Genomic DNA, 21,366 nt, shown 5'->3' with positions numbered 1-21,366 from the left:
CGAGTGTAATCTTCACCAATCAAATGAACGCCCCTCCTTGCCTTTAAATGCGCTGCGGGCAAGGGGCAGTGCCAATTTCACCTCGCCACCACCATGGACGAAGACAGCAGCAGCAACTCCAGGTGGCCAAACTTCTCCCAGGAGGAAACTGATGTGCTGGTCCAGGAGGTCCAAGCTCACAGTACCAGAATATATGGTAATGCTAACAGACCTCCACGGGCTGATGATGCAAAAACTGCCTGGGAGGAAGTTACTAATATTGTCAATCAAGTTTGCCCAGATATTCTGAGAACCGCTGCCCAATGTAAAAAACGGTTCAATGATGTCAGGAGAAGGGCCAAAAAAAAAAGCTGTCAGAGCAAAGAAGGCACACAGTGGCCACCAGGCTGTGCATCAGAGGCCACAATGCGCGTCACCGTGTGGACCACCTCGCGGGACAGATGTAATCTGTTCCTGTGTCATGAATAGGAGTACAAAATTAAGTGACAATTACATTAAACACAGCAGCAGGCTAATCCAGGCATCATGCTTGTGATCCACCTGCATTCCTGCTCTGTCATCACCAAATAGGAGAACCCTTGGTGATATATTCTCTCCCGGTATCTCCTCCTCATCCTCCTTGCAACAATGTACTCCATCTTTTTAGATCACGTTAAGACTAAAGATTAAAACAGAGAAATATGGGAAATCACAGGTAAATCCTTAAGACACCGACTGACTTACATTTATTCAGCGAGTTTCAGTTACGTGTGACAAACATCTTTGATCTGACATCAGATGTGATGGGACAGTTTATATAGATACAAATGTACAGTTGAAACCAGAAGTTTACATACACTATATAAAAAGGCACATAAACTTTTTTTTTCTCACCGTCTAACATTAAATCAGATTAAACTTTTCCTGTTTTTGGTCAATTAGGATTACCAAAATTATTTCTATTTGCTAAATGCCAGAATAATGAGAGAGATCAATTTTTCATCATTTTCTTGAGAGTCAGAAGTTTACATACATTTCATTAGTATTTGGTAGCATTGCCTTTAAACTGTATGACTTGGGTCAAATGTTTAGGATATGCTTCCACAAGCTTCTCACAATAGTTTGCAGTAATTTTGGCCCATTCCTCCTGGCAGAACTGGTGTAACTGAGCCAAGTTTGTAGGCCGCCTTTCTCGCACATGCCTTTTCAGCTCTGCCCATAAATTTTCAATGGCATTGAAATCAGGGCTTTGTGATGGCCACTCTAAAACATTGACTTTGTTATCCTTAAGCCACTTTGTAACCAGTTTGGTAGTATGCTTAGGGTCATTGTCCATTTGAAAAACCCATTTGCGTCCAAGCTTTAACTTCCTGGCTGATGTCTTGAGATGTTGCTTCAGTATTTCCACATAATGTTCTTTCCTCATGATGCCATCTATTTTGTGAAGTGCGCTAGTCCCTCCTGCAGCAAAACAACCCCACAACATGATGCTGCCACCCCCATGTTTCACAGTTGGGATGGTGTTCTCAGGCTTGCAAGCTTCCCCCTTTTTTCTCCAGATGTAACGATGGTCATTATGGCCAAAAAGTTCAATTTTAGTTTCGTCAGACCACAGATCATGTCTCCAAAAATTAAGGTCTTTGTCCCTGTGTGCACTTGCAAACTGTAATCTGGCTTTTTTATGTTTCTTTTGGAGTAATGGCTTCTTCCTGGGAGAGTGGCCTTTTGAGATGCACTTTTCGGACCAAAGCACGTTCATCTCTGGGACACAGAACCCGTCTCCTTCCTGAGTGGTATGATGGCTGCACATTCCCATGGTGTTTATACTTGCGTATAATTGTTTGAACAGATGAATGTGGCACCTTCAGGCATCTGGAAATTGCACCCAAGGATGAACCAGACTTGTCCAAGCTGAATCTGTCAACACCTCCCCCTGGTGCGCCGCCACACCCATCTCGGCGCAGCCCGGTCTACAAAATTGCCTGCGCATGGTGGTGCGCCGGACGAAATTACCACTGCGCAGGGTGCGCCACGCTCCGCCACCCTGCGCACGAAAATAGAGCCCCGAGTCTCATGCACCTGATACACACGTCCTGTGTTTCAAACACAAGATGTTCTTGTGTTTAAATACATAGGCCAGACGTAGCCATCGACTAGGCCTGCTGGTTCTGGCACCATGTAGTTCCTAGAGCCTAGAGCAAGCCTATAGAGAAATATCTACCTTGTTGTACCAGGTATGTACGTCCACATCAGTAGAATATGTTGATGAGCTGATGAAGGCCACAAGCTGAAATGCCTGGTTTGGATTTTACAGTACAAACTCCCTTCATTTGTACCAAATGCTTTTATTTTGAAAAGTTCCCAGCACGGTTCCACTAAACACTGAATCAAGTCACCTGTAGGGGGGTTATTCAGGTAAAACCTCTGAAGAATGAGAGGGCTTTGGCAACTGACACTCAGCTGACACGCAGTAAATTCATGCATTGTGTGAAAGCCACATACGCAGCATAAATATGCAGGAGTGCATGTACAAAATATCTCCAGTGATCCCCGGATAAGGTGAAAACATTTATACTTTTCAGGAATTCATGTTTAGTCCCTTTCCCTATGCAATTAATACACCTAAAAACGTCACACACTTAAGCTGGGCATAAACTGTGTGATTTCAAGCAGACTCTATAACAGTTGTGGTGGAATATAAAGTCATACTGTGGACTGAATCGCTTACAACACATGACCATCACGCACGATTTATGTGTTCACACTAGGGGTGTAACGGTACAGAAAAATTTCGGTTCGGTACGTACCTCGGTTTTGAAGTCACAGTTTGATACGTTTTCGGTACGGTAGTTGAAGCAAATAAATTAAATTAAATTTTTAATTTTTATAATAATATAAAAATAAATAAATTACATTTAAATTATAAATAATGTGGCAACCTCCTTCCAAAAAGTCTTCAGTGATTAAAAATATTAACTAAATATATTTTTTATTTACTAGGTTTTTTTAAATTGATATATATACCCATTCTTTAAATGCTAAAATTTCCCAGCCAACTTGAACACATCATCACACAACTGCGAGTTAGCTCAGGTAGCTTGTTAAGTATGCAAATTAGTGTCTATCCTGCCAATTTCAACATGGATTCAGCACTGGATTACTTTTTAAACCAACGGGACCTACTACAAAGTTTGGGAGAACTTTTCACAGCTCATCTTGGCAGATAAAGAGGTTAGAGCCGTGTGAAATCTGAGGATAACTTTACCTGTGACGCAGCTGGAGACATGATAGAGTCCTCTCTCTCCCCCCTCTGAGGCTGAGATTTGAAGGTAAAATTAATTTGATTCACAGAGCCAGAGCCCCAGTGTTATAATTAAAACTATATTAAAGAATAGGAAATTCATAACTGGCTGGTGAGATTTTTTGTTGATCGTCCTCTTTACAGTGACGTTCTAGTTTGAGTGGAGCATTTTCAAACGCTTTGATTGGTCCGCTGGACAACGTGCTGTCATCTGCTGAATGAAGTCAGCGTGATTGTTGTTGTCTTTGTCCACTGTTGTATTTTACTGGGCAACAAAGTGTTCCTAAACAGGACATTTTTATCTGGGTATATTCAGGCTGTTGCTGTTGTTTGCTGTGGTTGTGTGGTTGCCAGGACAGTGTGACAGTGAGTTGCGCTCTGGTTTTCTGTCTGTATGTGAGCTCCACATGTATCCATTTGGTACACGTCTGTACAGTACCGAAAGGCCCGTACCGAATCGGTATGGTACGAATACACCTACCTTTACGCCCCTAGTTCACAATACACATTCTGACGGTCGTACCCGACCTGAGTGCTCACACTATACAAGTGAAGTCGGAACGGACTGTGATAGAAATCTGTGGAATTTCCTTTTTAAAAAAGTCTCACAAACTGAGGGTGAAGTGTTCCCAGTCATTATCCTCTCCCTCTCTCCATCTCTCTCGCTTACACTTTTCCTTCTCTCTCCCACTCACAGACAAAAAGCATCACTATCCATGTCAGCTTCAGGTCTGCGGGTCGGAACATTTCCTGCTCATTTATTTCCTTTATCATAGCGGGGGTGCATCAGAAAGTCATTCCATCTGTTGTCATGGTAATTTGGGATGTTGTCTGACAGTTTACAAAAGAAATAATCCCCAAAAGTTGTTTATTCTGCTCGCATTTCTGCTCTCATTGTGAAGTGTCTGGAGACATACAACCAAAATATCATACATGCCAGAAATCTTATGACCAGTCAGAAGCAGCTCGGGTCATGGTCGGGCTGTGGTCGGCCGTGGTAAGCCTCTGTAAACAGCACAACACAAACGACGCCCGATCCTGCAGAAAGTCAGCCCAATTCAAAGTGAGCTCAAAGTCTGACCCAAAATTCGTGGCTGAATTGGACAAATATCGCATAGTGTATACCTGGCTTAAGGGCAACACTTATAGACAGCACAAAAATGCAGATAATTCTGAGGCAAATTTTTTTGCACCTTTCTATGAAAATAAGGAGCAAAGCAATTTTGCAAATGAATTATGGAGATTCTGATAAACATTTGCGCTGCAAAAGTCTAAGTCCCTCTTCTCCTGTCCAGGCGTAAAGCCACCTTTACACACAGCCTAGAGGTAAGTGCCATTTTGTTTCACTGCGCCAGCCAAATTTGCTGAGAGGAGGGACTGACGTTTTTATTCATTCTATGTTAAATGTTACTAATAATAATTTTAAGGGTACAGTTGGGGTTTTGTTCATCTGTGAAGGTTACAGACTGGTCAGAGGAGTAATCTCATTGAGCTGATGGATCTGGAGCATGTATTAGCTGTATGTCTAAGGTCAGAGGAGACTGTGTTGTTAAATAAATAGCCATTTTTTGTTTGCATGGGTATGTTGAGCTGTCTGCTGCCTGCCTCTATCTCTTACCAGGCTACGTAAGGTAAAAACAACAAGCCCAGGCTGCAGACATATTGGAAAGAGGACGAACATCATGTGGTGTTAGAGAGGAGGAGGTTTTTACTCCTCAGTCTGCATTAAAACTGGGCAATGAGTGTTTTAATCATCATCAGATCAATCGTCAGGAGCAAAACTTTGATTGATCTGGCCAAAGATGAAAGATCAACCACGTTTTGAAAAATATCAGGTGCAATTACGCTTTGCAAAAATACATTTCTGGTGTGGAAGCTTGCATTGACTTAACAGGTTGGAAAAAGAAATATTTTGGGCAAGTTATTTGCACAAAAAAAAAAAAAAAACCACACATTTGGTGTGCAAGGACCTTTGAAGTTGGCAATAAAGATAAGAGATTTTCTAAACAAACTGTTCTCAAAAAAATGTATTCTGATTGGGCTGTTTTAGATCAGAACTGGCTGGTTTTCATTGTGCATTATTGTTCTTATCAGGTTTTTGTTCCGATTAAATGGATCCAGTATCCAGAGGGGGTGTGGACTTGAGGGGTCATTGAATGAATTGATAAAATTAAAACAAAATCAAATTCTGCAGACTTTTACAATCAACCAAAATGACCAGAGTAACTTTTGAACGACACTTAAAAAAACTGAGAGAAACAAAGTAAAAGTATTTACATATCAGCCATGATAAGAGCTTTTTGAATTCCCTAAAGGAAAAGTAAAGGAGCTTTATTACTTTTGTTATGCTCTTCAGTATAGGGCTAGACCGTCCTTTACCAAAGGAGAGAGTAAATGTGACAAACTTACCTTGCTGGAACTCATTGAGCTTCTTGATGGCCTCGTTTCTCTCCTCCTCCAGCCTTTTGCACTGAAGAGGGACAAACAGCAGCATTACCACACAGTCAGTATTTAATCTGACTGCCACTGCAACTGTACAGCTCAAAAAAGACACAAACTTTCTACAACGACATGGAGGTAAAAGGTTTTGATATATAAATGATGTTTGCTTCTGAAGAGCAGGGAGATTGTTGTCTATTTTTTCATGTTTAATAAACATTAAAGACCAAATCTAGCAGAGAATCAGCTTTAGTCAAAAGGTCTGAAGTAGACATATCAAGTCTTATACAGAGTATATTTAGGTAAAAATGCTGTATAAGTGAGAAGTGCATCACATTCATTAACATTTAAAAACAAATTTAAACAACAGTGTCTGGACCTACGTTTATGTCATATCTCAATCTGCTGTTAGAAGCATGCAGACACATAATACTGACTGCTGCTGCAGCACAGTCATCCTCTTCATCTACCTAAAGCAGCCATGGTAAGCACAGCTGTACCGACCAGACCACTGAGACCAGGACCTTGTTATTCTTCTCAGATGTAGACCTGAACACAACTTTACTTTCATGTGCATGAAGTAAATGCTCATTGTCAATATGCAATCTTTGCTAGACTCCCACTCAATGTTATCCGCAATTTCCACATAGGATGAATGCGCTGCGCACCAAAGCACCATGGGTTTGGTCCGACCTGTAGGCGAGGTCGGACGAAACCCGTGGTGCCCACTGGAAGCGAGTCTAGAGCACAGCACCGCGGTGCGCTGACCTGATCAGCAGGAAGAGATCACAGGAGAACCGCGAGTTCAGGCAGGGATAGTATATCAACAGCGGACTATTTTACCTTTTGGGGTCAATTTATCATCCTTACCGGTACAAGTCCATGATGTTATTGCTTTTGCCATTGAGTGAGTATATTAGGAAGTTTCTGTGGGTTTATGCAAGATTCTTTTACTAAATATTCCCAAAATTTAACCTTTCCTCGTCAATGGCGCCATTGTAGCTCTGTGACCCACTGACCTCTCGGTGACCCTTTGCTCTCACTGCAGGATGAGACGTAATGTTGAAATAGTGATGATTTACGATCTGGAGTCCATGCATTGTGTTTTATTTTGAAAGTACCGGATGTTCTACATTTGTGATTTCCATGGTTGGTGTTTTCTGAATTTCTGAAGTGAATTTACGAGGTTTGGCAGTGGCCGGCGCTGAAAATAGACCTGCAGCGTATCTGAAACAAAGCGGAGGGGAGTGGCGCTCCAGTCATGCGCCGCTGTCGGTCTGGAGCGCCGGCTATGGAAATGCTCTTATAGACTAGAGAGGGAGCGAAGTGCTCCGCAGTACGATTTGATGGCGTTCCGCGGTGGGCACGCTGTATATGGAAATTGGAGGTTAGGCCCACTGCTTACCAAGTAAGGTAACTTTATATTATATGGACAAAAGCTTTCAGCTGCCAGACCATTCCACCAACAGGGACTGTAATGACATTCCAATCCATGTACTTTAATATGGAGTTGGCCCTCTTCTGCAGCTGTTACAGCCTCCACTCTACTTGGAAGACTTTTCACAAGATTTTGGAGAGTTTCTGTGGGAAATTGTGTCTGTTCATTCTGTAGAGCATTTATGAGGTCAGACATTGATGTTGGAGGAGAAGGCCTGTCTTTAAATCTCCATTCCAGTTCATCCCAAACTTTCTTGATGGGGTTAAGGTCAGGGCTCTCAAAGTCTTCCACACTGAGTTCATTAAGCTGTCTTTACAGCCCTTGCCTTGTACACTGGGGCACAGTCATGTTGGAATAGAAAAAGGGCCCTCACCAAACTGCTGCCACACAGTTGGAAGCATAGTGTTGTCCAAAATGTCTTGGTATGCTGCAGCATTAGGATTAGCCTTCACTGGAGATAAGGGGCCTGAAAAACAGCCCCATACCATTATCCCTCCTCCACCAAACATTACAGTTGGCACAATGCAGTCAGGCAGGTAAAGTTCCTCCAGCATCCTCCAAACCCAGAATCACCTATCTGACTGCCAAACAGAGAAACGTGATTGGTCATGCCACCGAACATTTCCACTGCTCCACAGACCAGTGTCGGTCACTTCATCCGACACTTGGCACTGGACTTGGTGATGTGAGGTTTACAAGCAGCTGCTTGGCCTTGGAAGCCCATTCATGAAGCTCACACTGCACAGTTTGAGTGTTCACATCAGTGGAAGTTCACAACTCTCCAGCTACGGAATCAGCAGAGCTCTGGCGACTTTTTCACACCCCACTCTGTGATTTTACACGGTCTTCTGCTTCATTTGCTGTTGTTCCTAAACTCTTACACTTTCTAATAACATCATTACAGTTGACTGTGGAAAATCCAGCAGGTATGAACTTTAATCAATCGTCCAGCCTTATTGCAAAGTTGGCATCCATCACGGTACAACGCTTGAAGTCAATGAGTTCTTCAGAACGGCCCATTTAGGTTCAGAAATGTTTGAAAATGAAGACAGCATGGCTAGGTGTTTGATTTTATACATATGTGGTAACAGGCCTGGTTTGAACAATAATAATTAACAAGGTTGGCTAAATACTTTTGTCCATATAGTGCATGTTGAGTTTAACTTATGAACACACGTCTTGCTAATGCTGGTTCAAACATTGCATTCTTCTCATTGTTGAGTTTATATTGAGTGATACTTGCTGAAATGCATATTTTGATTTGTGTCTAAACTTAAAGGACAGTTTTTTTCATGTATCATTTATGTGGTTTATTATATTGGCACATTACTGTACTGCTATTGAAGTTGAGAAGACATCAAATGAAGGTTTACTTTATCAGGGCACCCTGTGTGATTTTATCAACACCCCAAGGTGGACATCACTACTGGTCGACCAGCACCTATATATAAGTGAAAGCCCTAACAGTAATAATTGGAATTGATTAGAATTAGCCAGCATTAGAATTTAGCCAACATCCTGCTTTAGGTTCAGGCTTGGATTTTTGGGAGTAGAAACCATCAAAAACACATAAACAAATAACTTTACAATCAGGAAAATCAAAGCTGTGATCATTTCAGCTGCAGAGGCATGTGGGTTTAAAGTTCTTACCTCCATTGTTGCGGTCTCATGCTTCTTCTGAAGGCCTTCATACTCCTGTATGGCTGTAGGGAGCAAAGGGTGCCAGAAAGCCATCTCATCAGTAAAGCACAACACAGGAAAATGCCAAAGAGGAAGATAAAACTCACATCATCCAGTTTAAAAAAAGGTGGAAACTTCTCCATCATGTGAGAACTTCTCATTCAGTGACTTTATTGTCATCTGACTATCACAGCTGGGGCTGTTGAATCAGGAACCCCCGGCTGACTGAAGGTTTGCTCTGGGTTTTACAACATCTGCAGGAGGAACTGCCTCCTGTAATAAAGTTTATTAATATACAATCTAGCCGGTTACTTCAGTGAGACAGCTACAAGCTCAAACAAAGGAAACATACTTCTGTTTTTAACAGTACATCCAACAAAAGGGTGGACCAGAAATCAAACCTCTATATCTGTTAGCTGACTGTTGATGCATGAAATATATCTCAATATTTTTGTCTGTAATATTTTTGTTTGGGCTGTAAGTTAAATCCACATGGGCAAAAAGCCAAATATCACACAGACACTAAGATGAACAGATAGCTGCACAATGCCAACATGGACATAAACAATGACAGTGGTGTGAAGGTAAATTGATTAAATGCAGCCTCAGCAAAATTAAACAAAGTGATAGTTCTACACTCGGACTAAACATTTCAAATTGATAAATTTTGTGGTAAACAAGCAAATTATTGAAGTAAGTTCTATCACAATACTATGCAATTCATTACGGTACAATATGATAAGAAACAATATGTTGCAATGCGATATGAGACAATACAAGGCAATACGATACTAAGAATAACAATACCATACGACGTAATGGGGAAAGTTATGGTTACATACGATTCAATACAATATAACACGAGGCATTACGTTACAAAATGATACAATGAGATGAGATATATAACGATATGATGTGATAAAGTGTAGTACAATACGATGTAATGCAATGCCTTATGGTGCAATATGATAAAATGTAATACCATATGTTGCAATATAATATGATGCAATACGATAGCATGCAACATGATAAGACGCAATACCAAATGATGCAATATGATATGATATAATATGATACGATGCAACATAATACAATGCAATACAATATAGGGCTGAGCAATTTTGGAAAGTAATCTAATTGGAATTTTTCCCCCCAATATTGTGATTGCGATCTGATATGCGATTATTCCTTAATCTTCTTTTATTTCTAAACAAGGGCTGAACAGTTCTTTAAAAATACTGAATTCTGATGAATTTGACAGATATTGCAAATTGGATATGAATAGTTACATTAAAGGGTTTCTGTCATTCTTATATTAAATAAGAAAAAAGTACCAAAATTAAGAAATTAGGATTTTTTGTAGACTATTCTAAAAAAATGGCACTGGAACTATTGCATGATATGCCTAACATGGCTGCTGCTGCAAAAAAGTTTAAAACGGGTATTTTGACACAAATTTCACGTCAAAGAAATATTGCACAGTCTGCGATTTGAAAATTGCAGCAGGCCATATTGCGATCTAATGTAATTGTTGATTCATTGCCCAGCACTGATACAACACAGTGCAATAGGGTACAATGTAACATGTTAAGAGACAACATGATATGGTGCAAAATGATGCAATGCAATACGATGCGATATGTAACGATCCATAATGATACGATATGATGCTATACAATACTGATTAAATAATACCGATAAATTTAGGAGACCAGGATCAATATTAGGGGCACAGTTAAAGAAATACCTGAATTTTTCTTCCTTTCAATGAAAAAGAGTATTTTATACTTGAAGAAGTCCAGTGCACACATCCTCCAGCAGAAGCACATCCTGGAACAGCTTCTATTGTGAACATTGAAGTGCACTTCTGAGTGTATTTCTCCCACATTATGAGAAATTTAAGAATGAGAAAAAAACATCTTTTGCAAATCTTTTTTTAATAAATGAAAATTGAGGGCCCCTGACTATCTTTAAAATAGTAACATAACAGAGGGCACTTGTATTGAAACATTTGAACAGCGAGCTTTTAAAGTACCAAAGATCTCTTTTTTTTATTTTCCAGTATTCTGATCAGTCAAAAGCACCAGTATGTACCTTTACACTGTTTCATTATTAAGTCTTTTGGTGTCTTTTTGTCTATTGAAAGATTTATTTTCAATACCAACATGTGTGGGCTTGAATAGTTATTTCTGCTCTATTTCAGTTCATCATATTTTACAAAGTAATGGAGCAGAAAGTTCATATGTACTTTTGTCTGATAATCAGTCTATCACTGTAGAAGTGCAGTGCATCTGTACAGCTGAGCTGTGTGCGTGTTTGTGCGTTTGCACCAAGCGGCAACCTCCAGCCCTGAAAAATGAAGCCATTGCAGAAGTGCAAAAAAATTGCAGTACTGTGAGTGTCCACCTGAGGCTGGCTGCAGGAACACCTGAAGTCCCCTCTGAACAGCTGTTCCGGTTTTTGCACTAGAAATAAACTGGTTTACGCCTGGTTCAAAAAATGAAACGTGACTCATTAGTTAATGTCTTCATGTGCTCTCACTGTACGGGGGATGAATTTTTGTACCACAATGGTTTCGATTATATTTAGGAAAAACCTCACTGCAGACTGACTGGTCTCATTTGATTGACAGATAGCTCGACAGGCAGATGTTACATTTCTGTCAACCAGAATGCTAGCTAGCTAGCTAACAAGAAGTCACGCTTAGTGGGCGGGCCGTTAGGTTGATCCAAGGCACCGTGGATTGGCTTCAAGAGGTGTTCGAGTCTGCCGATTGTGAGCAGACGGCTGACGTCACACGGGGTTTGTCCAATTCTTTCTACAGTTTATGGTTTGCACATTGCCATGGGTTTTTTTTTTTCTGTAGTTCTGTTATTGGGTTTTGTCAAATTTGTGGTTTTCTGAGGAATATAAATGTGCAGGTGCTGAATGCAGCTGAAATAAGTGTATCATGATGGTTGTCTGCTTGTTATAGGAGTTAATTAACATGTGCTCTGGCTGTCTGTGCTTTAAACAAGAAGGGTATGGCAGTTAAAAAAGCAGCACTTAATATTGACTCTATATTTTGGGTGGCTTTTTGGACAGCGCTTAAACTAGAAACTATCAGCTTTATCTGTCAACACTGGTGGTAAGGGGGGCTCTCCTCTGCCCTTATGCTACAGGCTGTTTAACACGGCCCTGGGTTAATGAAGGAAAAGCTAACTCCCTCAACCTTGCATGGACTTTGGCCAAGAAAAAGCACAGCTCTTACAGCAGGGAACGGGAGCTCTTAGTCAAAGAACCCTGCTGGTTTTATTAAGTAACTTCCAGAAGTTTAAGATAGCTGCTGTCTCTGTCAGAATAACGTTAAAGTTCTCCCCTGCACAGCCAGACAAATTCATGGATTCATAAATAAAAGTGATCTTCCGTCGAAGCTGTGGCATTAATAGTGCTTAACTCTACCTGAAACACCCGCAGTGCTCCATCTTTGGACATGTTTAAAAAACTTTTAAACCCCGTGTGTTCACCTCAGCCTACAGCCTCTCTAAATCTGCTCCATCCAAACTCTGAACTTCGTCTTTGTCTTTTGTGTTGTATTGTCTACGTCTGTAAAGGTCGGGTCCCATGAAAGGCGCTACAATCCGAGCTATTACTGTCATTATTCATTCCCGTGTAAACGCCCTAAAACATTGGTTTAAATCAAGCACAACGACTCCACAGTTTCTATTTACCCGCGATTTTCTTAACAAGGTTAAACCGAGGCTGCACAGAGAGACCGGCTCTGAATGACGCAGCAAAATGATCATTAAAAAAAACCTAAGAAGTCAACAAAATACCACAGAGCTCAGCATAAACTCACCTTTATTGGACAGGTCAGTTATTACACTGATTTTATCCAACTCCTCTGAAGCCATACCGAAGAAATCTTCAACCGAAGTTCAACAGGAAGTGCCTCCACGCGATACACCTGCCAGGTGCTGGAGCTCGTGCATACAGAGTTATAAAGGCAGTATAGAGAAGACATTCACGAGACACCAGCTGTGAAAAGGACTTACAAATGACCGAAGGGCTACAGAATAGCCAGATTGATTCAAAATAAACCGTTAAATGAAAATATTAACAACGTTAACCGAGTCCTGTACTGCAGTAGTTCACTGTAGCACTGTATTCTTATGAATGGACATATATTTTATTTATAAAAGTAGGGCTCAACTTTAAGATTTAGTTAAAGTTTATTTTATGTGAGGTTTTTGGTGATTTTTCCACTTAATTTTATCGGTGGAAATCCTCTAGAGTACGGGTTAAACTGCTACATTTATTGTCCTGTTTATATTGACGTAACTATGGCACCTTTCAATCATTTAAAAAATAAGAAAGCATGAAGTTCGGTTATTATTTAATCAAATAAATAAATAAAGTGAAAATTTTTAGATAATTTTGACTGAAAACTTTATCATGATGAAACAAAAAGAATAAATTATTTGATTAAAAAGTCCTAATTATAAAATATTACATTTAAATTATGCGCTACAAAATTAGAAATATGACATTTAAGAAAAAAAATTATAAAATGAAATTCACAGTTAGGAAATAAAAATAAATAGGGGAATTATGGGATAAAATTTTAAAGTTAATAAAAAAAACTCAGAATTATGAGATAAGTTTCAATGAAGAGATAAAAACAGAAATTGGGAGATAAAAAAACAAACTTATAATACTTATAAATTAAAAAGTAACAATTGATATTAAAGTCAAAATGATAAATTAAAACTTACAATCAAAAGGATATGACATTAAACTAAAAACCATGACAAAAAAGTCAAATTTATGAGAGAAAAAGTCATAATTATGAAATGGATGTAAAAAAAAAAATTATAATTAAAAATTATAATCCATACATAAAAAGAGTTATGTGATTAAAAGTTGAAATGAGGTGATAAAACCCACAATTAGAAGATAAAAAGTCAAACTAATGGATAAAAAACTCAATTATGAGATGTAAAGTAAAAATTATGAGATAACATATAATAATGACAAAAAAAAGGTCAAAATGATGCAAAACGATGAGATAAAGAAGTTGCAATATAAGACAAGTCAAAAATATAACTTATATAGTTTATCTCTAAATTTACGAATCACATAATTATGTTTTACCAACATCATTATTATTCATTTCATCTCATTTTTATGGATTTAGGATTTTTTATGATGGCCCTAATTTCATATTTTTCTTTTTAATTGTTGGAAATGGGCTTCCACAGTTACTTGATACTGATAGACGTTCTTATAAATTTGTTATAGTCTGGTATTGGATTGTTAAGTCATTAAGTTAAGGTTAAGCGTTCATGCTTCGCCTCTATCTTGGCTGCTCACGGTGACTTGGGTTGGATTCCTGGATAACTGAGGAGGAAATGTGGCAACACTGTGGTAGCATTTTTTTATAGATCAGTGCCATAAAATAATGTTATAATCAGGATTTGAGGCAGAAGAATTGGTATTACACCATGTCATAAGCATTATTTTTTTTATGTTCACCTTGTCTTGAGACATGAGATGTGGAGACCTTGAGTGATATTATTACAAACAGTGTGGGTATACTCTTTAATTTATCCACTATGTTTTTAAATGGCCATCCTGCAGAGGATTACTGACACGTTAGAAAAAACAACTTATATGTTAAGTTCACTTGAAAATGGGCCTTTAGTAATGCAGGTTGTCACTTTACTTCTGCAGCTTCAGGAAGTAAGGGTTATTATGAATTAACAGCAAAAGAAAAGCAGAATTTAACACCATCACATGTTAAGACTACAGGCTGAGAGTAGGAGGTTACAGACGTATACAGTATACGGGGCCCTTCCCCATTGACCTTGCAGAGCAGATGGCTGTGCCAGTCCGTCATCAGGCAAATGTGAAATATATCCATGTAATGGATATATCAAACTGTCTGGTGTGTCATTTTGAACCTTGCTGTTGAGGTCTTGGGTCCTTCCACAGGATTTTTGAGAAATGAAGCTCTATTTTGATGTTGTTTTCTTCACTCTTGGCCCCTAACTTGCATTCAAAATAACATACTCATTACTTATTCATCTCTCTCCCTTCTTTCTGGTCTTTTGATCAGCTGATTATGGGCGTTCACTATTTTGAGCACTAAGCCAATCAGATTGTGCCACAACCTTGTTTGACCAATCATCTTGCACCTCTCATATTTTAAATGTTGTCCTCTCTTCAACAGTCAGCCCGTCGCTCCAGTGTAGAGGCTGCAACCCTCCTCCACCCCAGCCACCTCCATTCGGTCCATCAGCATCTAGTCCAGATCCTCACAGGTCTTCTGCTCATCTCATCCTGCATACCTCAGTCCTCCTCCAAGCCACCTCATTGGTGTCCTGGTCCAGCTTCTCTGAGGTCTAATCCTCATCTGAACCTTCCATGATTAACACCACCAGTCTAGACTCCACAGGGGGTATCTCATTCCTGATGTCAGCCTCGCTACCACTTCGAGCACATAAAGTCATCATGATGATTTATTTGTTAAATAAATACTTGTTCACTTGTGTTTAAGTCCGTCCTGAGTCCTGACTGAAACGATATAATGTTCATTATTTTTTTAAGTATCTCTTTATTTAATGGCACTGCAGTAGCTCAATGCTGTCCTGAATGGGAACCTGTTGTTTGCCTTTGTTGTGTTGTTTTTTGAAGTTGACTGGCTGCTTTGCACATTTTCCAGCTGTTTGGATCGATCTGTTGGTCGTGGATTGATGTGGTTCGGCAGCTGCTAGCGCTGTAAATAGACCTTGTGCAGATTGAACAGAGCGGCACTTTTTGGACACGCTGGAGAGAGCAACCTGAGCCCGCTCAGTGAAACTGCAAAGACTGACAATAGAGGGAGCATTTCATCAAAGTATATGGAAATTGGAGGTTAGGCTGACGACACTGGAGAAGTATGTTTGTGATGTATGTTTGTTCAGGAATCAGACAACAGCATTTAGCATATCATTTAATTTATTCATGGACAAAAACACACAAAACCATTATTGTTGCACAACAGATGGGAATGTTCCAATATATTTATATACTCGTCTTTGCAACACAAATCCAACAGCAAAACAGAAATCATGTAAACATCAACTTCCAGAGTAGAGAGAGGAAGCAAGAAGAACCAGAAGGATGAGAAAAACTCGGCTTGTTTTCCAGAAATGTGTCTTGAATGCTTTCCTCATCGTATTTATGGTGATGTGAGAAAACTGCAGCAGTTTCCCATTGGTAACTTTACAAAGGAAGAGGGTAAAACAAGATCAAGAGATGATCATCAAACCAGAAAACCACCCACAGGTCAATAAGGTTCATCTGGTGACTCTGCTAGTCTTCCATGTTCAGTGAATATTCATTCAAAGGTTTGGTAAAGAAAATGACAATCAAGTTGAATCAATATTTCTGACAAAGCCGACTGGACAATCTTCACCAAATGATATTTTCCCTACATATTTACTTTATTCATCAGCTGGTAATCTCTTATTTCAGAGGGATATGGATATTATAGAGCATTTATTAAATACAAAAAAAAGGAAGAAGAGGAGGAGGAGGGGGGTCCAGCGGTAAGACTCCCCAATAAATAAAGATTCATCTATCTTTTTAAGGATATGTTCACGTTTTCAATCAAGGGAAGACGAAACAACCACAGACACTTTCCATACACAACTTCTGGACACAGATACGCTACAGTACATCTACAGAGGGGGGTTATTGCCCTGTTCTCACTAAAGGAGGGGTGGGTTGGGTTGGAGAAGGTAACAAGAACAGTGGGGTTGGAATTGGGATGGATGAGGACTCCAACATCCTCAGAGGTGCTGGGCATTTGGGTGGGACGAAGGAGAAGAATAAAAGAGAAAGAGGGCTGATGGGTAGCGATGTGAGTGGAACCAGAGCAGCTGTCAGAGGGCCTCAGTGGCGGGCAGCAGACTCCCTGGGGTAAAACTCGGCCAGGGTGCTCTGAGGAATCCTCTTCAGCATCTCCTTGGGGAAGATTCGCAGCAGCTGCCAGCCGATGTCCAGAGTCTCGTAGACGGTGCGGTTGTCGTAGGGGCCTGAGGACGCAAAAAGTGGCAGGTTAGAATTTATAATAACATCATTTAAACAAACAGTCTCTACTGTAGATCTCCTGAAGCAGGGGTGTCCACACTGCTTCCACTGAGGGCCACATACAGAGAACAATCAGCATGACGGGGCCACTTTCACATCCCTCACCTTTAGCGTATTAAAGTTAGAAAAACAAATCCACTAGAGGTAGGCTTAGTGACTAAAGGAAAAACAGGCTTACTCTAACAGCTAACAAGACAAATAGCTAATTACTGATGAGGATTTTGGGGTGTCCAGGAGCTACCACTGGGTCCACCCCCTGCTCAGAGAGAACAGCGCTCTGTGCCGAGGTGAGACGCCAAAGGCTCATTTTCCACATTCAGAGTGCTTTCACACCAAACCTGTTTAAATCAACTGTATCAAACTCATTGACAAACCTCAATGTGGTTTAACTCAGGAAGCATTGAGCGTTTTTGGAGTCATGTGTTTTAAAAACCCTAGACAGACCTGAAAGAGCCTCAAAAACAAAAGTGCAAATATCTTTTATTCCTTTCATCAGACAGCTACCTGTAGGAGAAATACCACTAAGGTGATGGACATCAGCTATTCCCAATATTTAAACTTCACCTGGATTTACTGGTTTACTTTTGGAGAAATAATACGATCCAAGACCAAATAATGAACACTCACTCTTTTTTTTTCATTTAATTATTTATTCATGCAAGATTGACCTCTGATTTAGAATTATTTATTTCAAAAGTATTTACTTTGAAGTAGGGATGCACCGATACTGATCCTGGTATTGGGTATTGGCTGATCCAGCCCCTGAAAGCTGGATCGGGTATCGGTGGGAAAGGGCCGATCCGTGATGCCAATCTAGGCAACCAGCTCTAAGCCTTTTTTACAAGGTTGTTTGCACTATTTTCTCACGGAATTGTCACTTTGTTTACAGTATGTGGATAAAAACACTTGTGTAATACAGTTTTGTACTGGAATGTTACTTCTGATGCACTTTCTTTGTGTTTTGCTGCATTACCAGTCTACAGGGTATAAAAGTTTACAATTGAATAGTAATTTCTGTAAGTTCTTAAGCACTGTTTTTACCAAACTGCTGGTAAACATTTAAACACTTTATAGTTTAAATAAATATCAACTTCAGTAATCTATGTGTACTCATTTTTTGCCTTTTACCCAAAACAATTACCAGTCTTATCTTACAGTAGGGCATGCAGGTTATTCTTTTAACACTGGTATCGGATCAGTATCGGTATCGGTCGATACCCAAAGCCCAGGTATCAGAATCGGTATTGGGACCAGAAAAGGTGGATCGGTGCATCCCTACATTGAAGGGTAAAAGCTGTATGCCCATATTAAATATATTCATTTAGTCATTTCTATCACTTTTGCTCTCTCAGAAATGCCAGCAAGAAGCTGTTAGGCTGCATGTCCATAGCCATTCTTTTTGAGCTGGCAGAACCTCAGGACCTCAAATCCAGAGCACTTATATCCAGCGCTTATTGTTGCCAGGGGTGTAGCACAGGTGGGAGAAATGATGCCAGCTCCACCCCTTTCTGGGGGGGAAACATGCCTTCAAATCAAACGGCAGTCAGTGGGAAAGACTGGGTCATTAGGGATTTGAAAGCTTACACCTCGTTCCAAATTATTATGCAAATTGGATTTTAGTGTCACAAACATTTGATTGTCTTTCAATTAAACTCATGGATGGTATTGTGTCTCAGGGCTCTTTGGATTACTGAAATCAATCTCAGACACCTGTGATAATTAGTTTGCCAGGTGAGCCCAATTAAGGAAAACTACTTAAGAAGGATGTTCCACATTATTAAGCAGGCCACAGGTTTCAGCAATATGGGAAAGAAAAAGGATCTCTGCTGCTGAAAAGCCTCAAGTAGTGCAATGCCTTGGACAAGGTATGAAAACATTAGATATTTCAGGAAAACTTAAGCATGATCACCTTACTGTGAAGAAATTTGTGGCAGATTCAGAGCATAGACAAGTTTGTGCAGATAAAGATATAATGAGGAAGGTTTCTGCTGGACAAATTCATCAGATTAAGAGAGCACCTGCTAAAATGCCATTACAAAGCAGCAAACAGGTATTTGAAGCTGCTGGTGCCTCTGGAGTCCCACCAAATTATTAACCTACTATTCAGCCACTCCTAAGCAATGCTCATAAGCAGAAACAGTTGCAGTGGGTCCAGAAATACATGAAGACTCATTTTCAAGCAGTCTTGTTTACTGATGAGTGCCATGCAACTCTGGATGGTCCAGATGGAGGAGTAGTGGATGGTTGGTCGATGGCCACCATGTCCCAACAAGGCTGTGACGTGAGCAAGGAGGAGGGGGAGTCATGTTTTGAAATCACAGGGAGAGAGGTGGTAGGCCCCTTAGGGTCCCTGAAGGCGTGAAAATGACCTCGGCAAAGTATAAAGAGTTTCTGACTGACCACTTTCTTCCATGGTACAAAAGAAGAACAGTGCCTTCCATAGCAAAATTATCTTCATGCATGACAATGCTCCATCTCATGCGGCAAAGAAAACCTCTGTGTCATTGGCTGCTATGGGCATAAAAGGAGAGAAACTCATGGTGAGAACCTTTGGAGCATCCTCAAGCAAAAGATCTGTGAAGGTGGGAGGCAGTTCACATCAAAACAGCAGCTCTGGGAGGATATTCTGACATCTTGCAAAGAAATTCAAGCAGAAACTCTCCAAAAACTTAAAGTTCAATGATGCAAGAATTGTGAAGGTGATATCAAAGAAGGGGTCCTATGTTAACATGTAACATGTAACATGTTACATGTTAACATGTTAACATGTAACATGTTGGTGTTTAACAGGCAAATCAGGAGAGATTACTCTTTCTTCTTTCACTGAGCCTAAATTAATAAAATAATCAAATCAATTCAATTCTTTAAAAAGTTAGTAAAGTTAGTAAATATTTTGTCTGACAAGGAACAATGTCTTGTTTTGTTTAACTGGTTTCCTTTTTTTTTTTTACCTCAGACATTCATTTTCTGATGTCTTGCATATATAATCGCAGAGGTATCGATTTAAAGTGTTGAATTTATATTCATTTCAATGTCAAGATGTGCTCTGAACTAAATATTTTCCTTAAAGTTTTTCAGTGGAGACAAAATGAAGCAGGTCTGAATCAAAAAATGTTTCTCTCATAGTTTCCCACCTCGTCCTGCTACGGTGACTATTCTCCTTAAGAAATCCATCAAAAGAGTTTTTACCATGAAGATTCAACCGTCTGAACACTGAGCTTTGTTTAGTTTCTTCAGTGAATGAAGAGAAGAAAAAAATGGGTCAGATACGCCGCGACAACAAAGGAGGAACCTAAACAGATCAATATTTCTCAGGGACAAGTGTAAACTCCTATTGAAAGAATGCCACTTGAACAAACATGTTGAAAGCAATGAACTGTAATACATGAGCAAAAAAACTCGATAACCTGAAGCACTGCTCCTACTGTTAGTTGATTTAAGACCAGCACTTTACATGTATGCTGATCTTATTTCTATAAGAACATGAGACGAGGTTTGTGGTTTTGCGCTAAACGGTCAAAACGGATGCATGAAGTAAGAAGTATCAGCATTCAAAGTCGCTTAACCTGCACCTCAACAGTCAATAGTAAAAATCTGAACACAAAAGTAAGTGTTTAAATGATTTCACTTAGTAAGGGAAAAAAAAATCCAAACCTACCTGGCCCTGCTTGTTAAATCCTAAATTAACTGTGATTAACCACATTTTTTTGAAAGCTGAGTTCAGTTTGACTACCCACACCCAGGCCTGGCCTGCCAGACCCAGGCCTGCCAGACCTGTTTAATCCAGAAATCCCTTAAACAGAACCTGTCAAAGTGAAGTAGGCTAAAAGATCTCAAAAACAACACATCATGGCGCCATCTAAAGAGATTCATGAACAGATGAGAAACAAAGACATCTATCAGCCTGGAAAGGGTTACAAAGACATTTCTGAGGCTTTGGGACTCCAGCAAACCATGTTGAGAGCCATTATGCACAAATGAAGAAAACTGGGAACAGTTGTCAACCTTTCCAGGAGTGGCCAGCCTACCAAAATGACCCCAAGAGTGCATGGACGACTCATCCAGGAGGTCCCAAAAGAACACAGAACAACATATAAAGACCTGCGAGACTTGGCAAAAATGGCATCATGGGAGAGTTTCAAGGCTAAAACCACTGCTGACCAGAAATAATACAAAAGCTCATCTTAAATTTGACTGAAAACATCCTGATGATCCCCAAAACTTTTGGGAAAATATTCTGTGGACTGACCAAACAGAAGCTGAACTTTCTGGAGGGTGTGCGCCCCGTTCCATCTGGAGTAAAACTAACTCAGCATTTCATCAAAAGAACATCAGACCAACAGTCAAACATGGTGGTGGTAGTGTGATGACATGGATCACTTGCTGTAATGTTGGAACCATGAATTCTGCTCTC

At 39.9% G+C, this 21,366-nt stretch overlaps 2 protein-coding genes across 2 annotated transcripts in view; both read right to left on the bottom strand.

Moving 5' to 3' along the window:
- Positions 1 to 12,802, bottom strand: part of shtn1 (shootin 1) — a 78,417-nt gene extending 65,615 nt beyond the window's left edge. The window contains exons 1-3 of the mRNA XM_041790045.1: positions 12,676 to 12,802; positions 8,808 to 8,860; positions 5,690 to 5,750 (exon numbers count right to left, since the gene is read on the bottom strand). Coding sequence (XP_041645979.1) covers positions 5,690 to 5,750; positions 8,808 to 8,860; positions 12,676 to 12,730 — 169 coding nt within the window. The 5' untranslated portion in view covers positions 12,731 to 12,802. The remainder of the gene's footprint in view (positions 1 to 5,689; positions 5,751 to 8,807; positions 8,861 to 12,675) is intronic.
- A 2,995-nt stretch (positions 12,803 to 15,797) lies between these two features.
- atp6v1ba (ATPase, H+ transporting, lysosomal, V1 subunit B, member a) overlaps positions 15,798 to 21,366 on the bottom strand; it is a 64,261-nt gene continuing 58,692 nt past the window's right edge. The window contains exon 14 of the mRNA XM_041790069.1: positions 15,798 to 16,897. Within this exon, the coding sequence (XP_041646003.1) occupies positions 16,755 to 16,897 (143 nt within the window). The 3' untranslated portion in view covers positions 15,798 to 16,754. The remainder of the gene's footprint in view (positions 16,898 to 21,366) is intronic.

The sequence above is a fragment of the Cheilinus undulatus genome, linkage group 6 (assembly GCF_018320785.1).
Source record: "Cheilinus undulatus linkage group 6, ASM1832078v1, whole genome shotgun sequence".
NCBI classification, from domain to species: Eukaryota; Metazoa; Chordata; class Actinopteri; order Labriformes; family Labridae; genus Cheilinus; species Cheilinus undulatus.
The sequence above is the reverse complement of the archived record's forward strand: the minus strand, read 5'-3'. Positions and strand labels throughout refer to the sequence as shown.